Genomic DNA, 22,522 nt, shown 5'->3' on the forward strand with positions numbered 1-22,522 from the left:
ACTGCAAATGTATACATACAACAATGTATAAACAAACATTAAAGCTGAAGTTTGGGTATGGCAATCTTTATATCGTTATATTAGCCAAGCTTGGACCAACAAAAGCCTGTATACCTGTGGGATCACTGGTGAAGCTGGAAATTACTGTAGTAGGTGCTGCAAACTACAGTGCTCTCCAGTAGCTTCTGGGTTCCACACCGAACAGTTGCCTGCTGCATTGTGAACACCGGAGGTCGTTCTCTCATACGGAGGCCATTCAGGGAACACTTTGCATTTTTACAATGAATGCAGATTAGACAAGATGGGGATGCAGGGTTGTGAGGTCACAATTTCCACATTGTCCAATCAGAGAATACTTTGTATTCATTGTGCTGAACAAGCAACCTCCTATGTTCAGTAAAAAACAGAGCAGGTGCTCGGCATGGGACCTGGAAACTAGCAGCAATCACTGTAGTAGTGTTGCCCAATACAGTGATTTCCAACTTTCACAAGGCTTCTACGGGTTTGGCACATACAATGCCACACTTTTCAGATATTTATTTGTAAAAAAAAAAAAATACAGTGACCATTTATCATTTTCCTTCCACTTCACAATTATGTGCCACCTTGTGTTGGTCAATCACATGAAATCCCAATAAAAAGCACATTCATGTTTTTGGTGGCAACATGACAAAATGTGGAAAATTTCAAGGAGGCATGAATACTTTTTCATGGCACTGTACATACTTACATAGGAAAAAGCTGGACCAATAACTACAAAACTGGCACACTAAAACTTCAGCTTTAATAAGTACAAATCAGTGTACCTTTCGTGCATAAACAAAGAAGACAGGGATTCTGCGCAAAGAATCTGTATCCATGAGGCACAGCTCTTTTAAGAACCTAGAGGTTTCCCTTTTTCCTGCTTCAGTATAAAATGTTTGATTGCACCATGTACAAATGACTGATGCGCTTATGGCAGCTTGTGCAATCATTTACAGTTTAAGAAGCTAATATGTGTGAATATAGGTCATTGCTGAGTGTTACCATAATATATGGGAATAACTGAAAGTCAACTATGCTTTCACAACAGTGATGCTTACCTCTCGCTTTGATTTCTGTGAGGACTTCTCTAAGACATCATCGCTTGACAGGTCTGAGTCTTCCGAGAAGCTTAGGTGCCGCCGAAGTGGCAATTCTAAAAATACAGGACACAGGGCAAACCAATCAAATTTAGAGGTTGAGTGGCAAGCTGCCATCTAATGTTAACGCAAAACAAAGAAATCAGCCCCATCAACTAAAGTTGTGTCTTGTTGAGTGGTTCTACAATTTGTGTTACTGCAAAAGAGATGATCGATAACTGCTCTCTATGACAAGTGTTCTTGAAAGTACTTCCTTTGTGATTAAAGCTGAATGTACTGTATTCTATGTCTACAGTTATAGAGACGGTGTCATTTTTCATACAATGTGTGGCCCCTCCAAATGATCTAGTTCAGGTGTTTCCAGCCAATAGTACTGCTAATACTATAGCATACAAAGACATCAGACAATTGTGCATTTACAACCTTGTGATAATAGTTTATAGAAGGCCATAGAAACATTGCTTGACTAGTATAGGATGCAGGAACTTTGATTACACAGAGCTCAGGCCCGAACCTTGCTGAAAGCAGTGTATACACATGGAGTTTTTTTTTTTCATTTAACCAGCAAGTTAAACAAAATAAAAAAAGGTCACAGATCCCCACATCCACACAAGTGATGGCTGCAAGTGCTGAATGCTGGTTTTCCAGCAGGACTCAATAATATGCAGCAATAATTTACAACAGGATTGTTCAACAGAAGCCAGTCTGACAACAGGCTTCTATTGCACAGAGAGAGTTAAACATAGACCAAAATTCAGTGACCAGTTCAGCATTTCGATACACGTATATCCAGCTGAACACCTTTGAAAAATCGCAATTAGGGTTTATTGATTGGTTTGCGCAAAAGTTATAGCGTCTACAAAATAGGGGTTAGTTTTATGGCATTTTTATTAATATTTTTTTACTACTAATGGCAGCGATCTGCAATTTTTATCATGACTGCGACATTATGGCGGACAAATCGGACACCTGACTCCATTTTGGGTCCATTGTAATTTTTACAGCCATCAGTGCTATAAAAATGCAATGGTTACTGTAAAAATGACACTGGCAGTGAAGGGGTTAACCTGTAGGGGGCACTGAAGGGGTTAAGTATGTCCTAGGGAGTGATTCTGTTAAGGGCGTGGCTAAGAGTGACACCTCACTGATCGCTGTTCCTGATGAGAGGGAGCATTCGATCAGTGACATGTCACTAGGAAGAACGGGGAGATGTTGTGTTTTCACTGACATCTCCTCATTCTTCAGCTCCCTGACACGATCGAGGGACACTGGCGGACATCAAGTCCGCAGGTCCCGCCAGCGGTGTGCGACCACACGGCGGCAAATTAAAGGGGACGTACCTGTATGCCCATTAGCCCAGCCGTGCCATTCTGTCTACGTAAATGATCATGCAGCAGTCCTAAAAGAGATTGTAAAGGTTTGTTTATTATTTTCTAAATAGGTTCCTTACGTTTAGTAAGCTGTTCCGGCTGACTAACCCCCAGCCAGAACGGCTTGGATGATGGGGGCAAGCTGAGGAAGTGAGAAATTCAGACAAAGAAAAAAAACATTTAGAAGAGAAATCGAAGGAAAAGGTAAGTGAACCAACAATACACTAGCTTAAAGGAACATATTTAGAAAATAAAAAACAAACCTTTACAACCCCTTTAAGCAGTTAATGTCCATGGTTTTGGAATGAGATATCCAACAAGGTCATATAGGTGTGATGGTCAGGTGTACAAACTTTTTATTGTATGTATAGCAGCTTGATCGTGTAAAGAAACAAGAGTATATAAAGGTGGGTATGACTTTGGGATCAGATGATATAAAACAGGAATATGTAGCAAAGATAGGATGTGCTGACTGTGTGCAGAGCACAGTCATACTGGAACAGAAGAGGGTGTTCTTCAACCGACAACTGTCTAAAATGTCTTTGTATGCTGTAGCCTTCACTGGAAACAACTGACCAAAGTCCTTTGGAGAGGCACATATCTTTGGTCATATACCGTAGGTGTATGGAGTTGGTAAAAGCACACCTACAAACACCTAGGATTTGGAGAATGTTCGCAAAAACTCATTCATGTGTTGACATGTGAAGAATTCTGTTTTCCATGAATCTCTAAATAAGAGAATCTGTACATTTGCAAACAGCAGTGAGTTTGTACAATCTGTTGCTTACACCTGGTTTACAAACATTAATAATTGTAACCTTATCTGTACCTGCTCCGCGAACCATATTGGACACTTTGACCTTCCCCGAGTCCACGGTGGTGCTGCTGGATGGTGTGCTTGGGGAAGACTTGTCATCTGCTGTTTTCTTCTTCTTCTCCTTCTTGTACCCAGAGAAGACAGATTTCCACAGTGATTTGGGTTTAGTACCTTCCTCTGTTTTATCAGATGAGCGATTTGCCTCCCCCTTTGATTTTTTCTCCTTCTTTCTTGGGGAGAACAGAGAAGGCCTCTTTTTGGGTTTCCCTCCAGACCCCTCCGAAGATGTAATGGAGCCATCAGCAGGTGGCAGAGACAATAAGACTTCTGCAGAGTTCTCTAGTCTCAGGGTGGATGCCTCAGGATGAGTCCCTGTTCGTCTGGACTCTGCTGGAAGATCTGTAGTGAGTTTGGTGGAAGATGAGCCTTGGGCTCTGGATGTCCTCACAGATGGGACAGTTTCCATCTGCTTCATTTTCATTAGCTGTTGTGTCATGGCATCCCTTAAAGCCTGATTTTTTACAGACTTCTCTCGTGCTCTCATCCTTTCCTCAGCCAGTTCTTTAACTTCTGGAGTTACTTGTGGAAGGCCTCTCTTTCTATGGTCCCTCCTTTCCAAGGAAGTTGGCAATTTTCCATTCTCCTTCGTAAGTACCAGCCTTTGGGGCTTTCTTAAACTGGTTGGTGGGGTGTAGAACCTTTCCTGGAGGCTAGAGTTCTCAGTCCTTTCATCATAAGTGTCTTCAACATCATCTGCAAAAGGGATTTCATCCACGCTCTCTACAAAGGACTTTCGAATTTCTTCTAACCTTGGAGTGGGTTTGTGGACCTCTGGGGCTTTAACTTGTGCTTGGGGGGGTGTTTGGGTGGCCTCTGGTCCATTCTGCCAGGAAGCCCGACCATGGCGAAGAGTAGCAGGCTCTTCTCCTTGGGGTGGGGGAGGAGGAGGGCTTGAAGGAGGAGTAAGCATTGCAGAGTCCGATGTATTAAAGCTCTCACTGGCCACTGTCCGCGTATTGGAATGGCTACCATTCAAACCTAGGCCAGAACTGGTTGAAAGGTCTTTTTTTTCACCTTCTGAGCTCTTAAGCTCCTTCTCAGATGGTGATATTGGTGTAAGCGGTGAGAGGAGCTCAGTGTCCAATCTGCTTGGATTCACCTTCTTAGGGACCTGTTGAGGTTTCAGTGATGGAGATTTCAGCTCCTTGGCAGTGGACTTGGGTAGCTGTGACCGTGGAGCAGATGTTTCAATGGCTGGAAAACTAATTTCGGGTGTCCGACTTCTGTCAACAGGTGTTAACCCAAGGCTGCGACGAATCTCCGCACTTTTCGTCCAGAACTCTTCTATTAAATCAATGCGTTTAATTTCCTCCTCCGAATTGGGGCTGGCCAGGTCTTGACCAGCATAAGGCAGTTTGGTCAGAGGAGTTGAAGTGATTACCGGGGAAGGCTGAAGGCATACAGGGGAAGTGGCTGAGGAGGGAATGGCTGGCTCTGTCGAAGGAAGAGGTTGAGAACAGATGGGCGAGGTTGGTGTCCTCAGTGGACGTCCAAGAGGTGAGAGTGGAGAAGATTTCACAGGAGAAGTAGGGATAACTGGTTCATTTGTTGCAACCGGTTGGGAGCACACAGGTGAGACAGGGGTCTGAAGGTTCTGTTCTGAAGGATTAGTCACTTTGCTTCCTGTCTGTAGCAAGAAAGGTTCAGGGAAGAAACGTACTCCCGGAGAGGCCAGGTCCTGTAGAGGAGACCTCATGGAGGTCTAAGGGCACAAAAACAAAATTAGATAGAAAATGTCTTGATCAAACTACTGCAAAAAAACTATTTACATCTTAACAATCAGTTTGTGTTGAGGAAGAAAAGACAAATTATTGTTCAAAAGGAAGAAATCACCAATAATGTTTCTTTGGTATTCCTCGTTCATTGTAAACAATGTATTGGTTAATTGAAAACAATCAGTACTCCTTGTCATGCTTATTGATATGTTACCAGCAGAAAAGGAAGAAATCGAGGGTGTGTGCACAAAACCATTTCTTTAAATAGATGACATAACATTTCCAGCTAAATTCCTCTCACCCACCTTCTCAACATCCTCTTTAGGGCTTCTGATGGGAGACAACACTGCCGTCTGTGGGGTCACTGCAACTGGACTAAGAGGTCTTTCATCTACTGAAACAAAAAGATGACTATTTATTATAAGCATGTACAGGTGTCAAATGTGCTAAGCGGACTTATTCTCTTGCTCACTTAGTATCCAATGCTCCTTTAGGCAACATTATACCCACTGGTTATCAATCTACAGTGCTGTGTCCCCCAATGCACGATAAAGTATTTAACCACCCTTTATAAAAAGACCCCCTAATCTTCTTTAGATGGTAGATTTTCCGCTTTTTTTTCTTTTTTTATGGGGTCCGATCATACGTAAAATTACTGAGAAGCTCTACCCGGATAAGCCTGAGTCACTGCTTCCAACTCCAGATCCTCATTCAGTTTAAGTTTCAGTCTTTCTGCCTGCTGCAGACGTTCTTCTGCTTCTGCGTCTGATGGAATGTCATCATCTGATCGATCAAATAAGAAATTTGGTTAGGCATACTTGGTACTTATGAAGTTCCTGCACTAAAAGTGACATAGTTTGTTATTTAATAAAAAAAAATTGACACGCTGATGCCCTATTAGTTACAGTTACAATGCCTGAATGACCCATATAACAGCTGAAAGACATTTTGCATGCATTTTTTTCACTCAGGCAATGCAGTAATACACCAAAGTCCAGTAATCTGATGATCCGGGAACCCGTTTTTTTTAACATTCAATAGTTATTCCCAAATACACCCACTGCTGGCACTTTGGTATTGCCCACATACAAAAATTCTGATGAATCAAAGTGTCTTAAAAAAAAAAAAAAAAAAGGATTTAAACCTGCCTTAGAAGATTAAATCTGATCAGTGATACAGAAAAGAAAAAGAGAATCAACACAAAGTGATACTAAACACACACTGTTTAATTTTTTCATTATCCCTTCTATTTCAGTATGAGGATGATGGCACCAATGCTTTAAATAAAAAAATATTGAAGTACCTTCTTTTCTCATTGCTATACAGCTGTGAGCTGACCCAGCTCTTTCCCAGCCTGTCTGCCATAAAGCAAAAGCAGGAGGAGCTTCTAGTCCTCTGCTGCCTGTCATATGTTCAAAATAAAAAAAATAAAAAACAGCCTTTGGAATACAGAGTAAAAATAAATGGTTTAAAACTGGCATACACATTTTTTATTTGAAATCAAAACTATTATTTTGTGGCAATCACATGGTGGGGGCGGATTTATGGCAGTCACAGACTGTGTCAGGCCCCTCCAGCCTGTGTCATAGAATAAGAGGGAGGCAAAGCCTCCATTAATCTACATGCAACATCCTACCCTATTGTGTTTAACTGGTTAGTGGGCATGGAGGAAGAGGGCTGTCATTTACCACTGTGTATACACCTACACGTGACTAGTCACATGGGCTTCTCAGATGCGATAGGGAGGAAATGCTCAGCATAAAAACTCACTGAAAACGGAGCATGTACAGAGTTGCCACCACAGCTGTAAAATCCTTAGCTGAATTGGGGACATGAACAGAGGGTGGAGATAGAGAGAAGCAGGATCAACCAGTTTTTTTTTTTTGCAGACTACAGAAAACAATTCAGTGACTGAGAATGAACAGTATGTAATACAGCATTTATTGATGGTTTTTATGATTTGGGTAAGTTTAGTGACACCTTTAGTGGAATTAGATCATTTTTTTTTTTTTTACAAATTCAGCTGGCAAACACAGAAATCAAGCAGACCCTGTATATGTACAAACTGTACATGAGAAGATTGATATGCAGAAAGGAGATGTTCTCTAATATATTTTATTCATTTCCCTTACTACATTATCTACCAGTCACCAAGCACAGAAGCCTACATACCGTCACCAAGATCAGCAGATGTGTCCCCATCACCTCCCGCTTCAGCCTGGGCAAGACCCGACCCAAGAACCTCAGCCTCTGCGTCTTCATCCTCGCATGGTGCTGAGGGAGGCGACAGGGAGACGGATGGAGAGAACACCCAGGAAAAAAGCAGAAACAAAATTGAAATGACTGAGATAGGACAACAAGGGAGAGTACATGAGGATTGGGAAGACTGAGGGTACAGTGGAAAACTCACAGCCACCCTGTCGCAGCCCACTATAGTCAGGGTTAGTTATGTACTAGACGTAGATTGTGCTAAAAAGCATTAGTAAGCATGTAAGCAACACCGCCTCTCTGCCATCAGGGGGCGCTAATAAGGAGAACTATAAGCACTGTTTGCATCTAAACTGATTGCAACTTCAGAACATCAATTGCAAAGTCCATCACAAAAATGACAAACTGCTCCCAACACACTAACATTTTTGGAGAAACTTAATGAGAAGTTTGCCTTGAACACGAAAAAGGTGTTTAAATTGATTAAATATGACTCAGCAATGTGCCAGTGTAACACTTCAACATATAGATTATCTCTCAGATTACAGTACTCCCCCTGACTATGCCTTCATTTGCTTTTCTATCCAGGATGGAGCCATATTTGTTCAGCCATAGTCCAGGGTAAACATCTACGTCCTGGACTGAAATTCTAGCTCAGAGATGGCAGAACCAAGTCAGTCCTGGGCCTGTGCAATTCTTGGCTGTGTCTGTCAGTTGAGGTCAGGACTCTGTGCAGGCCAGTCAAGTTCCCACACCCCAAACTCGCTAATCCATGTCTTTATGGACCTTGCTTTGTGCACTGGTCCAAATCATTTGGTGGAGGGGGATTATGGTGGGTTGTTTTTCAGGGGTTGGGCTTGGCCCCTTAGTTCCAGTGAAGGGAACACTTAGGCCCCATGCACACGAGACGCTGCTAAACTCGAGTTCAGAGGCATTTGGGCATTTTTTTCAACTGCCCCTGAACACATTTAATGTTATCCTATGTGTCCATGCACACAATCACGTTTTTTGGCGTTTTAAAGCAGTTGGGTTTATGTCCGTTTTTTCAGACGCCAAATTTTGGGTTCAGAAGCTTTCGCGGCAAAAACAAGCGTTTTAAACGCCGGTTTTTGCCTTTGAAAACGTGAGTTTAGAGGTGTTTGTAATTGCTTCTCGTGTGCTTGGGGCCTAAAGGCGTCAGCATACCAAGACATTTTGGATGATTTCATGCTCCCAAGTTTGTGGGAACAGTTTGGGGATGGCCCTTTCCTGTTCCAACATGACCAGTGCACAAACAAGGTCCATAAAGACAAGGATGTGCGAGTTTGGGGTGGAGGAACTTGACTGGCCTGAACAGAGTCCTGACCTCAACCCGATAGAACATCTTTGGGATGAATTAGAGCGCATACTGCGAGCCAGGCCTTCTCTCCAACATCAGTGCCTGAAGTCACAAACGAGCTTCTGGAAGAATGATCAAACATTCCCATAGACACACTTCTAAAACATTGTACAGCCTTCCCGGAAGAGTTGCGGTTATAGCTGCAAAGGGTGGGCCAACTCAATATTGAACCCTGTGGACCAAGAATGGGATGTCATTAAAGTTCATGTGTGTCCCAATACTTTTGGTAATATAGTGTATGTTTGACACAGATCAGACTCATGTTTGCAGCCTCTCATCTTGTAACTTGCTACATGTTTGGGTGAATTGTGCTGTGTAACAGGTCTGGATCCATGGAGCAAATTAACCTGTTACAACAATTATACTCAATACTACTATGTCACAGTGTTGTTCTGTTATAGTGCTGTAATTAAGTGCCATCTTAAACAAATAGTGCAGCACCCCCTATTTGCAGAGAGGAGATGCAACTAGTCACAATTCTCATTGGTTAATCCCCTCAAGAAGGCAACAAACAAGTTTATAAAGTAATATAAAGCAACAGAGTAAGAAGTTAGTTCAATGCTTTTGCAAGTGGCTCAGCTGTTACCATTCCTGGCTGTATAAAGAACAGTCACAAGAATTTAGGCACTCCTTATTTCATATAGTATTGGACATAAACACAGCAAAATCTTCATCTCCAACGCAGAGCATGGGCTCCAAGGGAAGCAAAGAAAGCCACAGCTAGTAAACACATGTTGACAGTGTGAGAGATTTATAGGCTAAATAAACCACAACCCAGACAAGGGGATGCAATATTTTTGTTTTTTAACAAGAGAATATTACAGTAATTCTCAGTGTAATTTTGGGCTGTAATTATGTCAAAGTAATGCATTAGGCAAAACAATTCATGAGCATTAACCTATCCCTAAAAACCTGACCCCAACACTTTACCCTCCCCCTACTTGAACCTTAAAGCCGGCCACACATGGATCAAAATGTTGCCAGTTCAGCAAGGACCAGCTGGATTTGGATCCATGTGTGGCCACTGTGGTTGAATAGAGGTCCATCGGTAGATTGACTTCTGTACAAACACTCTGTCTATATTTTCTCACTCAGTGCGGCAGACTATAGTCTGCAGTGCTGATCTGTGTATTCTGACAGCGGGGGAGTCTGTCAGAATACAATGACGAAGCAGGATTCCTGCATCCACACGGAGTGTGTGGATAAGGTGCGCTAGCAGGACGGTAAAAAAAAGTCTTGCTAGCCGCATCTTTGGAACGGTGAAGGAGTCAATGGGACACCATGGCTATACCCGCCAGCAATGCGTCTCTGCAGAGGTGATTTGCGATTATTTTTAACCCTTTTTTGGACGCTAGCACGGGGGGGTAAAAATAGCGGAACATCAAACGCAGACGCCGCACAGGTGTGAAAGGGGCCCAACACTTAACTTTACCACTGTCTCAGCAATAACACTTAAATCTCCCCCTACGTGACCCTAACATTTAACTCTCCTCAAGAATACCAGAAACATATCATTATAAATAGACATGAATGATTATTAAACAATGATTAAATCCATAAAGTGTAATAGTTATGTCCATAAAAAACGTGTCCATAGAGTGGAATTTTTTTAAAACGAATGAGTGAATATGTAAACTAAATCAGATGAGAAAAAGTAATCCTGGGAACGGCAACACTCACATTTGGATGAATAAAAACAAGCTCTTGTAAAATTCTCAATGTAGACAAGACCAGATGTCTTAGACGAAATGCGTGGGGACGAGCCCTGCTGATGCCATTGCGTTGTCTACATGGAGAATTTTACAAGCGTTTGTTTTTATTCATCCAAACGTGATTCCCATTTTTATTCAATTTGAATTTATACCTACGGGTTCACACTATGTGGAGTATTTGTTTCTTTTTTGGTCACACCACATGATTATATGGGAAAGAATCAGCCAACCTTGATCTGAGGATATTGATTGCATTAGAGCAAGTGCCTGTTTGATCCATCTGCAGGACGGAGGGATCATTTCCCATCTTGGTCAGAAGTACAAGTGTGGATGTTTCATTTATTGGTGTTTACACCACAAGCCCTAAAGACTCATTGAGCGTATGCTCATTTGAGTCCACTGGCTCCGGTAAGCCTTTTTACAATCGGTGGTGGCTGTCTTCCATATCTATTTATTCACCCCAGTATTAATGTAACAAGGATTACTTTTTCTCATGTGATTTAGTTTCCATATTCACTATTTTTTTTCACTCCACTAACTCATTTTTTATAGACGCAACTATTGCACTTTGTCGATTTAATCATTGTATAATAATCATTCATGTCCATTTATAATTCTATGTTTCTGGTATTATCTTTGAGCACACCATTCATTGGTTATACAATTTAGATTCTGTAGCCTTACAGAGTTTTTTTAGCGCTACACATTTTATAATTGTCTGCATTTGTCAATCGCTGTGCTGGCTGCTGTTTGTTTTGGGTGTCAGCACGATATATATATTTTTATATTTACTGTATTTAACTCCACAGCCTGTGCCCTAACACTTAACTCTTCCTGCCTGAACCCTAACTTTTAAACTTTTTTTCCCCCTGAACCTCAACTCTTCTCTCTCCCTACTTTACTCCTAATAGTAATACTTAAAACACCCTCTACCTGAATGTTAACTCTTAACGTTCTACCTACCTGAACCCTATCGCCTAATTTTCCCACTGCATGAACCTTAACTCTTCCCTTACTAGACACCCAATACTGAATCCCCCACTACCTGAACTCCCTAACTCTGCTGAAACATAAGCCATACATGTCCCCCTTTAATGCTACCAAAGAAATAACACAAGTGTGTAAAGACAGAGCGTGCGCCACACAAACCGTAGCCAGCGCAAAGCGTGCATGCACAGTGCAGCTTCGGCCTACAGCCGCAAGCACAGAGCTCTTTAGTGGGGTCGTGGTGACCCCATCTACCTCTAGGCACGGACTCCAGCCACGCTCTAACAGGGTCATGTTGATGGGACGGGAGCTTGAGCACTGTGACAGAGGAACAATGAAGAGTCAACCAAAATAGAAAAAAAAATGCAAATTGAATCAGAGCAAAATGACTTTCCTGCTTTGGCACTTGGCTTGAGCCATTAAATGTGGTTTATTTTTCGGTTTTAAATACTTACATTAGTATCAGAAACTAAAGATGAGAGAACCATCAAAAAAAAAATTCAGTTAAGACACAACAGTAATGTGTACCTGCTATATAGACACTGTGGATTGGCCACTTTTGTATACATCAATAGGACTACTTTGTATAGTAGAATACACACTGGAATTCTGACTTACCTGTAAAGCCATATCTTGGAGTACAGTACACAGGATTTGTAGACATAGACCATGGGTTATGCTGCTACCACTGGCAAAAACTTTGCTGGACCCCAACCCTGCTCCATGGGACTCAAGTTTTGTGGCAAGCAATCAGGAGAAACAGAAAACAGAGGGGCAGGACTTGTACCGTACTACAAGATTCTGAATTTAAAGGTAGCGAAAAATTCCTATTATCTTATTCATACAGTACAGGTCACAGGATCTGTAGTTACAGACCATGGAATATCCGCAAACAATACAAGGAGTGGGCAACAATATAGCAAATAACAGCAAACAGGCCCACATGGTGGACTGCGGTCCGTGAATGACAGTCCTATCTGTATCGCGGATTCGCAACTTAGCAGCCTGGGTGGTATTATACCCTCCACCACATTCATCCTTACACAGTGGGTAGTAGGCAGATGACACAGCATGTCCAGGGCGGCAGGTGATTTATATTGGGGTGGTCCCAACAACCAATCTGCCTGTTAACATGAAATGTTGGGCAGCTCCCGCCCTCTGTGCAGACATGCTGTCTTCCACCTAGTACCCACTGTGTAAGGTAGGATTCGTAATGTTAAAGGAGGTTTGTGATTGGCAGGGAGAAATGTGATGTGGAGCTGTAAAGGGACATGGGTGCAAGGAAAGGGGGGTTGTGAAGGGTATTGGGGTGCAAAGGTGGTGGGGCTGTAAAGAGGACAGAGGTGCAAGGAGGAGGGCTGTGAAGAGGACAGAGGTTTAAGAAAGGGACTGTGAAGGGGACTGGGGTGCAAGAAAGGAAGGGCTGTGAATGGGATGGAAGTGTAAAAAAAGGGGGGCTGTGATGGAGGTGCAAAAAAAGGGGGGGCTGTGAAGGGGACGGAGGTGCAAGAAAGGGGGGCTGTGAAGGGGACAGAGGCGCAAAGAAGGAGGGAGCTGTAAAGGTGACTGGAGTGCAAGGAAGGGGGGCTGTGAAGGGGACTGGGGTGAAAGAAAGGGCTATAACAAGGATGGAGGTGCAAAGAAGGGGGGGCTGTGAAGGGGGCTGGAGTGCAAGAAAAGGGGGCTGTGAAGGGAACTTTTTAATTCAATAACCCTGGTGTTTCAGCTGCATGGCTCCTCAACAGGTGAGGGGTCCAGTGATGAGGAGTCACTGAATAAATGAATATATGGGGATGTCTCTGCTGGATAGGGCTGTCTCTTTGCTGAATAAATGGGGATGTCTCTTTGCTGAATAAATGGGGATGTCTCTTTGCTGAATAAATGGGGATGTCTCTTTGCTGAATAAATGGGGATGTCTCTTTGCTGAATAAATGGGGATGTCTCTTTTCTGAATAAATGGGGATGTCTCTTTGCTGAATAAATGGGGATGTCTCTTTGCTGAATAAATGGGGATGTCTCTTTGCTGAATAAATGGGGATGTCCATTGATGGGGATGCACCTGGTCTTCACCATTACTGTGGGATATTCACAAAAGGCATGCAGACTGAGACTGTATTTGCGTGTCCAGGAGAGACGCTGCTAACCAATGTCCAGTGTCTCTGTAGAAGCAAGAAACGAGGAGCAGACATGCTGTGTGCATTTTCTTTTGAAATGGCATGCAAAAGGGCATCATCCAGAAGGCATTTATGTCGCCCAAGCAGCAATGCTGCATGTTAAACTGCCAAATTCAAATAAGTAAATGTTACTTTCTGCCAATGTACAGTAGTAAACATGTTTACATAGGGGATAACACCAAGTGAAAAAACTCCCCCACATGTAAAACAGGACATGGTGAAAATTACAGGTAAACCTTGTCTTGCAGTTGCCACACTGCAGGTTCCTGGAGGGGACCTATTATCTGGGATGGCAGGCAGACCGCCAGAGAGGTCTTTGGGGTCTGGGTGCCGTAAAAGTGAACCATGGTCTTAGACCTGTATAGCACCCTGTGACTAACTACACTCATTACACCAAGTGCCAAGGTGGGTACCAAATGCAGGATCCAGTGTCTAAGACAAATATTACAGGACAGCCCTGCTGACGCCGAGTTTGAATACAGTTCCCAACATGTAAAACGAGGGCAACTGAACACGGAAACTGTGAACCCTGAGGCAAGTGCTGGTCGAAGTAGTGAGGAAAGAATTTGTGTAGAAAGCTCTCCAGAGGACACTACCAAAAAAAAAAAGTCTTACAGAGTGGGTGGGGTTACAAGAGGGTGCGCTAGGAAGGCGTTCCTAGCAAAGCTTTTGCCAATATCCAATCACAGAAAGGTAGCAGCATAAAACAACCAACCTTTAACATCCAAACATTTATTAGCAAATTCACAAAGGAGTCTAGAGTTGATGGCTGAGGGATAAACCAGAATTCAATGAAGAGTTTATAGCATACTTCCTCCACGTAGCAAAAAATTGCCCATTATTCTTGTAAAAGCTTTTGAAATATTCCCTAAATGACACACAGCATTCAAACATGCCTTGTCAATGTTGGAGAGAGTCAGAACATATGACAATATCTAAAGCTGAACTTTAGGCAGATAAAATACACAAATAATATTGCTCTGTATCCACTAAGAATTAAATGTCTTTTTTTTTTAAATGTAAGCACTGTAAGTGCCTGACTGACTTAGTATCTGCATCCCTTGTACAGCAGAGCTCAGGCTGGGACAAGGAGAAGTAGCTCAAGAAGCCAATCTGTACTGAGACAGGGATGAGCTCATCAATCTGTCGCTTCTCCTTAACTATCTAGTAACGGGCTTAGGGAGGGACAAGAAAAAATGTTACCGAACTGCAACAAAGAAAAAAAAAACCTGGTCTCCTGCCCTGCCAGACAGGGTTGTGCTGGATCGCAGAGTTGTGTAAATCTCAGAACTGGATAGACAGAAATGCAATATTTTTGGCAGGTATAACTGCCACATGTGCATTCAGCTGTTTACCTGGAGTTCAGCTTTAAATTCATATTTTTTTGGCAATGTGGAAACTTCAAAGGTTTGTGAGGGAGCAAAACGGGTAATAAATATCTCCTACAAAGTTACGATTAAATCCTTGTGTGTGAAATTGTCATTTAAATACAGATTAGGAACAGTAATTGGATAATCATCAGTGGTAGTGTTTTCAACTCAACCTCAACAGGCGCTCCTTGTTTTGCCACTGATAGCGGGCAACATTTTTAATATTGTAAATGTTACAACATGAACCTTAACTCTGCCCAATCTGAATCCGGTTATCCAATGGGGAGGAAAGTGGGGTTACCTTTGGATGGAGATGACACGCCCACTTCTTCCCCCTCCTGCTCTTCGTTAACCTTGTGTATGTGAGTCCAGTGAACATCGGCCTTAATCTCCATAGGGTCCACTGGGGACAACGCCTGCTGCAGTTTGAGGTTCCCTGCTGGAGGGAGGCAGAGGAGGGACAGAGAGACATGGGGGAGAACAGAGACAGGGACAGGGCAGAAACAGGAAAGTTACAGCTATATAGAGGCATGAGGGAAAACACTATGGCATGAGATAAAACCACATCAAGGGGTGGAAGCGAAGCCTAAGGTTAATCAGATTAGCAAATAAGCAGCCCTGTAAGTTCTTCAATATCTCTGAAGAAAACCAAGCGCCAATGTGAAGAAGCTGTGCCAACCGGTCTAGCTGAGGGGTTCAAGTATAGTTCCTTTTACTACTCCCCTAGATAAAAAATAGCAATTAACCCTTGCAGTGAGGGCACATCCACATTGCATGGGATAATTTCCTATTTGCCCAGAGTTGGGTTTTAATCACTTAAAGCAATCTACCTACATGGAATTGGTAAGTAAATTCACTTTCTGTGACAACTGTTGATCTTTGTTGACAGCCCTCTCTATATTCTTCATGTCATCAGACTCCATTCTGCTTGCACTCTGACAGCTGTGAATTATAGACGTCTTTGCTCGTCTGCCCCAGCCACTTTTGATGTTAGAAACAGATCAAAAATTGGGGTAGTGGCCAAGTCACTAAGCAAAGTTCTATCTTAAAGGCAAACCTTTTACATTTTGGATCACCCCCATCATGTTTTGTTTTTTTCATTTGGTGTCCCATTAGCGAGATGTTCCTTCACTTCCTGTCCCATAGTCACAATAAGTATTCCCTTGGAAGTTCATTAGAACTAGTGTCCCTATTAGGAACATTATCCCTCTATCGCTGCTCTGATGACAGCCCAATATTTGGTATTTTCCTTCACTTTCAGTGATAATAGCAAGCAGGACAACCAGAGAGTGTGAATCTCCCTGACAGAGGCACAGACAGAAATACAAATCTGACAGGGTTTCTCAGCCATCTCCAATCTATACAAATTAGAAAGGAGGATTTGCCTTCAGTTATAATTGAACCAATTAGCAAACGGAGCTCACCCAAAAGGGAAAACTGCACTTGGGGGGGGGGGGGGGGGGGGGTTGGGTAATGGGTACCTGATTTTGACAGGTACTTGCTCCTCCCACTTCCCCTCCGATCGCCTAGGCAATCTGAAGTTCTCCTCCTCCCTCCCTGCAGTCTTCTGGGACACGTCAAAGGTCCCAGAATACTACTAACCATTTACAAATATGCAGTGGGCACCCGACTGTAAAGCCACAAGCTGTCACAGCTGGGTGCCCATAGTTTAACGTGCCGGCAAGAGACGACAGGAGATGAAAACGGCTGGGGAGAGCACACTGTTGGATTGTGTGACAGGTTAATGGCGGTTTACTAAAAAGTCTACAGCTACAGTTTTTGTAGCTGCTGACTTTTCATTTTTACACAGGAGACTGGAGCTCCTCTAAGACCCATTTCACACTGATGGCGTTTCTGCACTAAAAATAGCACCTGAAAAATGCCTCATCTGCAGTCCCAGTGTGAAAGCCTGAGTGCTTTCACACTGGGGTACTGCGCTGGCAGGACGTTAAAGTCCTAAAATGACGGTAAACCACCACTAAAACTAGCGGTACTTTACCGCCAACGCGTGTGCGCTCTCGATGGGAAAGGGCTCTTAAGCAGATGAAGTGGATTTACCTACCAAATTCCACCATAAAATAAATTTCCATTCTAAGTAGAGTTGATTTTTAAATGCGCCCATAAAGTTCTCGCTCACATGATTAGTAGGATTAAATTATACGCAGCAGATATTTTCAGCACTCACAGCAAAAGAAAAAAGAAACAAAAAAAAAAGATCATGCCTTATTAACGGTTATTAAGAGGAAGCCTATCTGACCACATGGTGCAAACTGACCAATACCCTGTCTTATACAGAACCAATCAATCACATGATAGGATTGTAACATCCAGCTGCCTGACATCTATGAAAACTTTGTGCACCTTGTCATCAGGAGATTGTTCTGCAAATTTCCTGTAGCTAATCTGATGCAAGATAAAAAAATAAAAGGTGCAATACAGACAAGTTTGGGTTTCCGAGGCACATTCACAACTACTGTACGAGCAGGACATACAGCACTGGAGGGGACCCGAACTGAGCGATCAGAACGCCATTCCCTGATTTTTAGATTTTGAAAGGGGCAACGCCATCTTAAAAGTCGCAAACACATATCTATAAAAAGGATGAGAGCCCAAAGCTGAGGGGATTGGTAGAGATATGAATTCTCACAATAAAAGGATTTGGCATTTATCATATTTATTCTCCCAGGAACCAATGGGGCTCCACAGAGCAGCAAACTGCTACACTATAATTGTAGTCTATTTATAAATCTATCTTTATTGCTCAACGGCCTTGCATAAAAGTTGTTTTATTACACCAACATTTTGTAGAGTCAGAGCCTGCCTTTCTCAGACCATATCATACTTCGATGAAAGTACATTGAATGCCTACTATTAGATTGTAAGCTCTTCCGAGCAGGGCGCTCTTGATCCTCTTGTATTTTATTGCATTATAACTGTATTGTAGCCCTTTTATATTGTCAAGCACTGCGCAAACTGTTGGCTCTATATAAATCCTGTATAATAATACTATGGCTGTACCATTTTCTTTGTGTGGAACACCAGGGCATATACTTGGATTCGAGTGTTGAAACCTCATTCTACATTAACTGTACATATACATTTGATATGCATCTTCATATGTAAATTGTTTAATTTAGCGGTTTGGCTGTATTGCTCCTTTAGCTTGTCGACATGTGACCAGATATATCTTATTAAACCTTTGCTTCTGTATGCAGCCGCTGTGCAGAAAGGAGGAAACAATGAACACCCCAAAAAAAACTCAGGTCTGATTGCACCTTTAGAATTACGTAAAAGCAAACAAGGTAAAGCCATAGGTTACATCATGCATGAGAATTCTCCCTACTGACTGTTGGTGGATCTAGAAAGCTGCACTGGTCTCTGCCTTTATTAGATCTAGAAAAGTTCTGGATTTTTAAATGAAAACAAAAAGCCAAAATCCTTCCTTGCGTTAAAGGATTTTTGAGCTTGCTTCGGATACAGCCCATGCAGGAAAAATGAATACCAAACTGCAGCACCAACAATTCATGCAAATCTCCAACAGGTCCCACACCACTGAAAGACTGCCTTCCATTGACATATGCTTGTGCGGTGATATTCTGATTCCCTGTCATGTCTAACTGAAAAATAAGACGTGTTCTTCATGAACAACCAAATACAATTTTCCCAGGTCATAAATGAGCATGTTTCTGTTTTACTAATCCCTATATAAAAGAAAAAAAGTTTCCCACCTCTAAATAAAAACAAAACAATCAAAAAGTGTAGTTTCACGAACGGATGTGGAAGAATCAGTTTCAGTGGTGTAAGAACTGTCCCATTGTTATGTTAATTTTTTTCCTGTTGGTGATGCCGAAAGTGGTGGCTGGGATACCTTTAAAAGTACCAACTGTGTCTTCATCAGTTATACGGTGGAGCCAGAGACCCTGCTGGAGCTCCCTCTCCCAGGGGCTATACTCGCCCTCTGCACAAGAGGGCACCAAGAAAACACCCCACCCGGCCCCAGAGACAGAGAGACAAAGAGAGAGAACAGAAATGAGATGAAGTTTGAATCTGAAAAGAAATGTTTTTAAATATCGTTGCACTCCGCTCCATCAGGGAAAGAATTTGGATGCCCATGGGTCAAAGTCATTTATATACAATGTCTAGGATACATCTTCATTTGCACATCAGATAAGTATTAAGGAGGCAGGAGGCTCTGAATCATGTGATCCACAACCAGGGCAGCAAACCCTAAAGAAACAGTCACAGCAGGAAGCCAGTGACAAAGTTGTTGCTGGTCACATTACCCAAGACATTGGGTCCAGCAGAGGTGACCTGGGAACACAGTTAAGTAGGGGGTGAGGTTGTTATTAAGATAACCTGTTACTTTAACCTAATGGGCAGCGATAGACTCCTTTGGAAAAAAATGTTTTATATTATAATATATATATATATATATATATATATATATATATATATATATATATATATATATATATATATATATATATACATACATACACACACACACATACACTGTATATATATATATATATATATATATATATATATATATATATATATGTATATATATATATATATATATATATGTACATATATATATATACATATATATATACATATATACACATACATACATACATACATACACACACACACACACACACACACACACACACACACACACATACATAATATTGTCAAAGGTATTGGGATGCCTACCTATGAACTTTAATGGCATCCCAGTCTAAGGCTGGATTCACACCTATGCATTTTTAGTGCTTTTGGCATTTTGCACTACAGTCCAGTTAACATGGTTTCCTATGGAACACGTTCTGTAGATAGAATCTGCAAAATGCAAAAAGCACTAAAACTGCATAGGTGTGAATCCAGCCTTAGTCCGTAGGGTTCATTTTTGGGTTGGCCCGTCCTTTGCAGCTATAAACAGCTTCATCTCTTCCGGGAATGCTGTCCACAAGGTTGATTCTGTCTATGGGAATTTTTGACCGTTCTTCCAGAAGTGCATTTGTGAGGTCAGGCACGGCACTGATGTTGGACCAGAAGGCCTGGCTCACAGTTTCCGCTCTAATTAACACCAAAGGTGTTCTATAGGGTTGAAGTCAGGACTCTGTGCAGGCCAGTCAAGTTCCTCCACCCCAAACTCACTCATCCATGTCTTTATGGACCTTGCTTCATGCACTTGTCCAAATCATTTGGTGGTGGGGGGTGACTTTGGGTAGGGGTGTCTTTCAGGTGTTGGGATTGGCCCCCTAGTTCCAGTGAAGGGAATTCTTAAGGTGTCACCATGCCAAGACATTTTGGACAGTTTAATGCTCCCAACTTTCTGGAAACAGTTTGGGGATGGTCTCTTCCTGTTCTAACATAACTGCGCACCAGTGCACAAAGCAAGGTCCATAAAGACAGATGAGCGAGTTTGGACTGCAAGCCAGGCCTTCTCAATCAACATCAGTGCCTGACCTCACAAATGCGCTTCTGAAGTTGAAGCTGTTATAGCTGTAAAGGGTGGGCCAACTCAATATTGAACCCTACGGACTGAGACTCCCAGGACTAAGACACGCCATTAAAGTTCATGTGCGTGTAAAGGCAGGCATCCTAATACTTTTGGCAATATAGTGTATATATATATCATATTCACAAGGGATGAGATACAAAGAGCATGTTCCTCTAAAGTTCCTAGCATATAGTGTATAGTGAAAAAATTTACACATTTGTACACACTATATATATATAAAACAATAAAACACATCCACTTTGATATGTTTTGGGGTACATTGTGCTGCAATATATAACTAACCTTCACTGGACGGCTCCTCCTCCTCCTCTTCAGACTCCTCCTCTTCTTCATCATCTTCACTATATCCAGCCTCCAGTGCTCCCTCATCCTCCCCCGCACTCTTCCCCTTCAGTTTGGCATGAATCTTCACTGCCTCCTTCCATGGTACGCCCCCGAGGTCAGAGGAGGGCAGCTGCTCTTCATCATCTTCCATTTCTGACTCAGAGCTACTAAGCGAAGACGACATGCAGGTGAGATGCAGAGAACACACTAAACATCACTAAGGCCAAAGTATTTATTACTTAACATACAAACATTCCTCAAAAGTAGTTTCCTGTATCAATATACCTTCCTCCCAGGTGTACTTCACCCCATGTTGTGGTCCCTTCCATTGACGTAGGGATTGGAGGATGAAACCAGCACACACCAGGGGTCATGGGAACACAACACTCCTGGAAGTGTTCAATTACAAAGATTTTGCCGTAGGCTATAGGCCTTAAATAACATAGGAAACATGGGCCACTGGAAGTATATAACCGTGAACTGCTCTGGGGATTTTTTTGGGGGCGATGATTGTGCTGCTTTACCGTCAGATTCCCAAAAAGTTAACATTCTCAGACAGTTCTCCTTGCCACAAGAATGTTAAACTACATTGCAGCTGGGAACTAGGAGTGTGCAATGTATGGACAAAGCTGTGGTTATAAAAGTAAAACATGCTAAATATATGAAGAAAATAGACAAACATGCTGTTATAGATTCCTTCTAAAGCATTTCCTCTTAAAGGTCAGCTCCACTCAGAATGGGCAGTCTCTTGCTGGCTTCTTGTATCATTTGGGGACTGCAGTGGTAAAAAAAACACACCAGAATTTCCATTACTGGTTGCTGCAATCACTGCAAGGCCAAACGATGGCATCAAACTTTCCCAGAATGTCGAAAGGACAAATCATTGAGGGTTCCGTTTGGGTGGGACATTTATTATGGCTTTGTGGGAGGTGCAGAGACACTACTGTCACACACTAGAATATCTCAGAGATGTAAGAAATCAGTTAGTGATTTTACTTATTAAAGCCCACGGCATTTCCCAATCGCAATATGGTACCGTCCTTCCTCCTCACCTGCTGACAGCTTCCTCCTCATCTTCTCCACCTTTATCCAGCAGGCTGCTCAGGTTGTGCTCCGCCAGTGTCTCTTCCGGGACCTCCTCTAGCTCCTCCTTTTGCATGGACACCCGATAATTCTCCAGCTCAATGCGCTCTGGAGTGGCTCGGAGCCTCTTGGCCAGACTGTGGTCTTCAACACCGTTTAGACTCGGACCTGCAAGACATGGTGAAACCAAGTGAGCAACTGGAGCATTAAAGAGCAAGATGCAAAGGAGAGCCATTCTCAGATATAAAAATTCAATCCATAAAATAAACCAATAAAATATTCAACCTATAAAACTTTTTGTGGATTTCTCACAAATTTGAAGGCATGACAGTTAAAGTTCTTGATAAATACAGGGACCTACTACTGCAAAGTAATTCCAGACACTGGAGAAAATCTTTTTAATATGACAAATGGAAATACTCCAAATAATCAGTGATTACACTATATATATATATATATATATATATATATATATATATATATTTTTTTTTGAAGGTTCATTTATTGAGGAATATGAGCAATATGCAGGACTTCACCACAAATAAAATGAACCAAATATGATTGCAAGACGCTGTAAACTGGTGAAGGATGATGCATTTTCTTCCACATCATTGCTTTCTGCTCCACCTAAATCCTAAGTTTCAGGGTACTAAAACAAACTTGCTGCTATTCT

General features: G+C 42.2%; 1 protein-coding gene across 19 annotated transcripts in view; it reads right to left on the reverse strand.

The window, feature by feature from the left end:
• MICAL3 (microtubule associated monooxygenase, calponin and LIM domain containing 3) overlaps positions 1–22,522 on the reverse strand; it is a 235,800-nt gene that overhangs the window by 36,451 nt on the left and 176,827 nt on the right. For 9 of the 19 annotated variants that reach the window (XM_040345339.1, XM_040345344.1, XM_040345347.1 and 6 more), the window contains 10 exons: positions 21,819–22,017; positions 20,725–20,933; positions 18,781–18,870; positions 15,214–15,351; positions 11,624–11,686; positions 7,256–7,357; positions 5,753–5,866; positions 5,389–5,477; positions 3,321–5,070; positions 1,083–1,177 (listed from right to left, as the gene is read on the reverse strand). In XM_040345339.1, the coding sequence (XP_040201273.1) occupies positions 1,083–1,177; positions 3,321–5,070; positions 5,389–5,477; positions 5,753–5,866; positions 7,256–7,357; positions 11,624–11,686; positions 15,214–15,351; positions 18,781–18,870; positions 20,725–20,933; positions 21,819–22,017 (2,849 nt within the window). The remainder of the gene's footprint in view (positions 1–1,082; positions 1,178–3,320; positions 5,071–5,388; positions 5,478–5,752; positions 5,867–7,255; positions 7,358–11,623; positions 11,687–15,213; positions 15,352–18,780; positions 18,871–20,724; positions 20,934–21,818; positions 22,018–22,522) is intronic. The other 10 variants (XM_040345348.1, XM_040345358.1, XM_040345355.1 and 7 more) reach the window with 7 other exon arrangements.

Source organism: Rana temporaria, chromosome 3 (assembly GCF_905171775.1).
Source record: "Rana temporaria chromosome 3, aRanTem1.1, whole genome shotgun sequence".
Classification (NCBI taxonomy): Eukaryota; Metazoa; Chordata; class Amphibia; order Anura; family Ranidae; genus Rana; species Rana temporaria.